The sequence below is a fragment of the Montipora foliosa genome, chromosome 6 (genome assembly GCF_036669935.1).
Source record: "Montipora foliosa isolate CH-2021 chromosome 6, ASM3666993v2, whole genome shotgun sequence".
Classification (NCBI taxonomy): domain Eukaryota; kingdom Metazoa; phylum Cnidaria; class Anthozoa; order Scleractinia; family Acroporidae; genus Montipora; species Montipora foliosa.
The window spans coordinates 47860163-47865162 of record NC_090874.1 but is presented as its reverse complement, the minus strand read 5'-3'; the positions used below and the strand labels follow the sequence as shown (position 1 = coordinate 47865162).

Sequence of the window (5000 nt, the reverse complement as noted above, 5' to 3'; positions counted from 1 at the left end):
GGTGTGGATTGTACTTACCGCATTTATTCACAGATAAGCCAATCCCAGCTATAAGCTGAGACCCTAAAAACTAAGGAAAACTCTTGGCTATAAGCTGAGCCTGAAGTTTGTTAAAAAAGTTACCTGAGCGTCCATTCAAGAAAGCGCTCCTCTCAGGCAAAATGTTGAAAGCTACTGGTATTGTCCAATAAAATCACTCCTTTAAAAACACAACAAAAAGTGTTTTATTGATTGTCAACTATTGGCAAGTCATTACAAACGTGAATACTAATTTATTGATCCTAACTGAACTATGAAACAAAAAAAAAATAAAATTGGTAAAGAATATTTTCAATGTTGAACGTTAAATTTCAAGTCAGTAAAAATTGGCAGTTTAACCCTTTCACTCCTGTGGGGTTCCCCATTGACGAGTAAAATCGTCTGGCGTTAGACAGAGCAAAATCTTTAAGTCTCAGTGGCCCTTACAGGAGTGAAAGGGTTAAATTAACAGTGCATTTAAGATGGGAATCAAACTCGCGGGAAGTAAATTCCATCGGAGCATTCCGCAAATAAACAAGGCAGCGCTCGTCTGTTCAAACTCTTATTTTGGTCTGAATCTTTTGTTGGCTATTTAATTGTTTCACACACAAGCTTTTATCACTAAGCTTTCAAAACAGTACAAAGTATGCATAATATATGAGGTTTGCGAACTGACTATACATACAAACATACAAACTTTATTCTCGTCCCAAAAAGGCTTTTCAGACTATCGGACATTTGTGAATCGACCCAACACGTTTGCAAACTGACCGTTTGTGAAACGACTCGTTGGCGAAACGACCGACATTCGTAGAATCTCTTGTTCGGTAAAATGTTATTGGCTTGCTACACAAACCCAAAGCAGGAGACTCGACAACAGAAACTGCTACGATGCCTAATAACTCAACACTGTTAGTACCCCATTCTCCTTACATGCAGTAGAAGCAAAGATATACTATAATGATCAGAAGGAGTAATAATTATTTATTTGTCTCATAGTCCTCTGACTCCCCAATTGATTTTTTCTTATAAAAGTCTATCATTGCAACTCTTCATCTTGTGTTTTACTTCTTTCCATCAATATTAATTTATGTATTTTATTCATTGCATATCCTTTTTGCAGAAATTCCATCTTCCCACCAAACTATCAGCAGCGGTTCCTGAGTTTGTTCCCAGCAGGATAACACTCAAATCTAACCTGTCACCGTTAGTCCCAGAATTCCAGCCTTCGGTATCGTTGACCCCTCCTGGGTCATCACCTCACCACGGTGATCAGGGTTCTAGCTTCACCCTTCCAACTGAAGTCCCAGAATTTCACTTTTCAGGATCATTAACTCCACCACCTCCTCAGTCTAACCCAAGGGTGCAACAGCAAAGCAAACATGCAAGTGAACAGAATAAGGAACATAGTGTTTTAGAGAATGATGCAAATGACTCTTCAAACAACAAGAGCTTTTCAAAGGAGAGTCAGAAAAGGAGACAAAAAAAGAAAAAGGAACTTGGTGAGTGTACTGAACAAGGAGAGAAGAATCATTTAAGCAGACATAGCTTGACTGCCAACCAGGTACTATCAGACAAATCACTGAATAAAGTTTGTTCAGAAGAAAACAATGATTGGGTCGGATTGAGAGTCTCATCTGGCTTGCAACAAAACTTGTCCTCAGTATCTCCTCATCATGAAACGCCTACTGTGAGTCTCAAATCTGATGTTAATACTGGAAGCATCAATGATGAGGACACTATGAACAAAAGGTGTGTGGCACTCAGCTTAACTATGAGCTATAGTGATAAGCTAAAAAGCCCAGCACCTAACAAAAATGTGACCAGCAACCAGCCAATGAAAGAAAAATATTTGGCAAAGAATTTTGCTGCAGAAAGTTTCAATCAGAAGGACAAAAAGAAATTTCTGTCTTACGACAGCACAAGCAAAAGAGCTGTCAACATTAACGATGGAAAGAATGGTGTGAAAAGTGGAAACAGGTTTTATGATCATTCTAGGGAAGAAGAGAAATATCATGACAAAGGAAAATGTGGGGACACAGCAAGATTACATTCTGCAGATCGAAACCAAATAAAGAGAAATGGTAGTTACAGGAAACTGAAAAGTGATACGGATGACAACTGGAGAATAAAAAGGGATTTTGACCCTCAAGTTGTGAGCAAGACAGACTCATTTATAGGTGTCAAGAATCACAGCACTGGATTTCTGAAGAAAAGAACTCCTGAACCTGAGGAGATTACTGTAGATTTACAACATATACAGAAGTGTGACGAATTAGAATGCAACCAAGGGGTTGGTCATGATGTTGTGCACAAGAAGGGCAAAGCTTTGACGAAGTCTAACAATTTAAATAACTTAAGTGCCAGCAGAACAGGACCAGCAGCATCGGCATTAAGTTTTAAAAGTCCAGTGTCAAAAGCAAACATTAACTTGCTCTCTGATTCTCAGGAACATGGAATGATTCAAGTAAACAACTCATCTTTTACAGACCAAAACAGTATAAGAGTGGGAGGGGATTTCCCTGACTTAAAAGAAAGTGAAAATAAAATTAAAAGTCCCTCAATAGAAATGGAAGTTAAGGGTGTGCGTACAAACAGTGGCAGCTCTCCAAGGCCTTCAGTTCCAATGTCATACAGTGCTGCATTGAGGTCAATACCACAACCAAAGGTTTGTTTCGCATGCGCTCAGAAGCCTTGTATCATAGTTTTTGTCAGAAATCATGTGGAAAATTATGCAATTCAGTGGTTGTCTGGAATCATTGTGCACGCGGGGTGTCAATTTTGCAATCTGAACTTGACAGCATCAGCACTTGGGTTGCTACAAACAATATGGTTCTTAACCCCAAAAAGTGCAAGGAGATGACTTTGCATTTTCGTAGAGTCATGGACCATCTCCCATCAGCCCTGGCCATGGACACTAAACTAAGGCCCTTGAGTCAGTCAATGCTCATAAAGTATTGGGCCTTACAATTCAAAGTAATCTCAAATGGGATTTGCACATTAATGAGGTTGTGGCTAAGGCATCAAAGAGGCTGCAAATTCTTTGTGTCCTCAAACACGGTGGAGTACCACCTGCCGACCTACTTAAGGTTTATTTTGCACTCGTTAGGTCTGTCCTTGAATACTGTTGTCCTGTGTGGTGTAAATGCCCTCCCCATTAAACTATCAGATAGCATCGAGCGAGTGCAGAAACGGGCCCTGCGCATCATCTTTCCTGCACTGCACTACCAAGAGGCCTTAGCTACTACCGTGTGTGTATCACTTCACACAAGAAGAATGGGTTTGTGTAGCAAATTATTTACAAAGATAAATGAGCCCGAGTCCTGTCTTCGCGGCCGCTCCCTTTGAAACAAAGACAGACCATCCCTTATAAGTTGCAAAACTGAATGCTTTAAACAAAGCTTTTTCCCGGCAATGTGCCTTTACGCTCATGACATGTTATTTAGGAACTTATGGGAATTCAATTAATTGATGCATGATATAACCTACCAATCAGCCTCTGGTTCTCACAGTACATTCATACATTGAAACTCAACACCGATAAAAAGCGGTGGAATTTGTACAAATCTTTTTACTGCAGAACCTCTAAAAAGGTATCATTATGATAATAGTATTCGAGCTGTGAACTAAACAGAAACAATAATTATTAACAAAAACACCAATTCACCTTTCGGAGTTGGAGTCAATCTTCCAGGCTTTTTTCAGAAATTTGATTGACGAAAGCCAAAGTGCAGTTTGGCGCTTAGTGCTTGAAGATGAGAATTCCGCAGAATTAATGAAAAACGCAGTCACTCACTTTGTAACTGTTTGAGCTTTGCAAGGAATGAGGAATGAATGCAATCACTTAGTTTGCCCAAGTTTTAATCAAGTGCTTTTTACTTTTGTAGGTCATTCATGCATGGGAAAGTGAACCATCCAACACACCACAGGCAGGAATTCTCAAGGTTCCACCACAAGCCATTGTAAGTGAGGTAGAAAATGAAGCAAGGCAAGGCGAGTCAATGGAAAAGACGAAGAAGAAAAAGAAGAAAAAGAAAACTGAAGAAGGTGCAGAAAAACCAAAGGAAAACATTCCCAAAAAGCGCACACAGAAGCCTATTGAGTTTGATCTGGGAATTATGCTTCAAACAATTTCAGTAAGGCTAATTCTCTCTAAATCAGATATGTACAGGATTACACTGTAATTAGATGCACAAGTTATGTGGGATACTTCTTAACTTAACATCTTGTCTAGAAAAGGAGGGGATAAACATCACAAAGTGTTCCTTCTGTCCCCCACCTCATCATCATCCTCATTTTAAGTGTGTCTTAAAGTGCTAATGTGATTTAAAAAAATCACTTCCTGTGTTTGTGTAATACCCTGACTGGCAAAATTTGAGTTTTGATTTTTATCCAAAGGCTGTTTACTTTGAGTGTAAGTTTTGGATTCCAAGGTCTGCCATTACTCACGTTCAAAACTGACCAATTGGACAACTCAGAGGGTTGCATCTAGGGGAAAGTGATGTGAGATTTACTCACCAGCATAAGTGCATTTCATGTGGCCTCTGTTATGAATATCCACCAGATAAATTACTATCCAGTGCACAAACCATATCAAAAAGGATTTATCCAGTGGATAGTATTACATGTAGCCATGCATCGAGCAACTAAGCCCTGATCTCACTACCACGTGATCTGAAGTGAAGACTTGATCTGACTGTGTGATACTCCAGCAGAATGTAGAGTGTAATGCATCTTACAACTCATTGACACCGATGAGCTTGGTAGGGAGGTGCCTTACGGAGCTGTGGTGTTTGCTCTAACCGCTTACATCAGGGAGGTAACCATGGCAATGCAACCTTGGTCCATCTCCAAGCATCTACCTGGAACACTGCAAGCAAGACAATGTTAAGACCCATGACATTCTGCAATGTTGAGTACCACTTGACCCTGCAATATCTCAAGGTGCCCCTGGAGCACAATAGAACCACTGGCCAGCTGTA

General features: G+C 39.9%; 1 protein-coding gene across 1 annotated transcript in view; it reads left to right on the top strand.

The window, feature by feature from the left end:
- The window catches only part of LOC138007533 (selenocysteine insertion sequence-binding protein 2-like), a 19173-nt gene that overhangs the window by 1941 nt on the left and 12232 nt on the right, over nucleotides 1–5000 (top strand). The window contains exons 2-3 of the mRNA XM_068854506.1: nucleotides 1142–2686; nucleotides 3906–4154. Of these exons, the coding sequence (XP_068710607.1) occupies nucleotides 1142–2686; nucleotides 3906–4154 (1794 nt within the window). The remainder of the gene's footprint in view (nucleotides 1–1141; nucleotides 2687–3905; nucleotides 4155–5000) is intronic.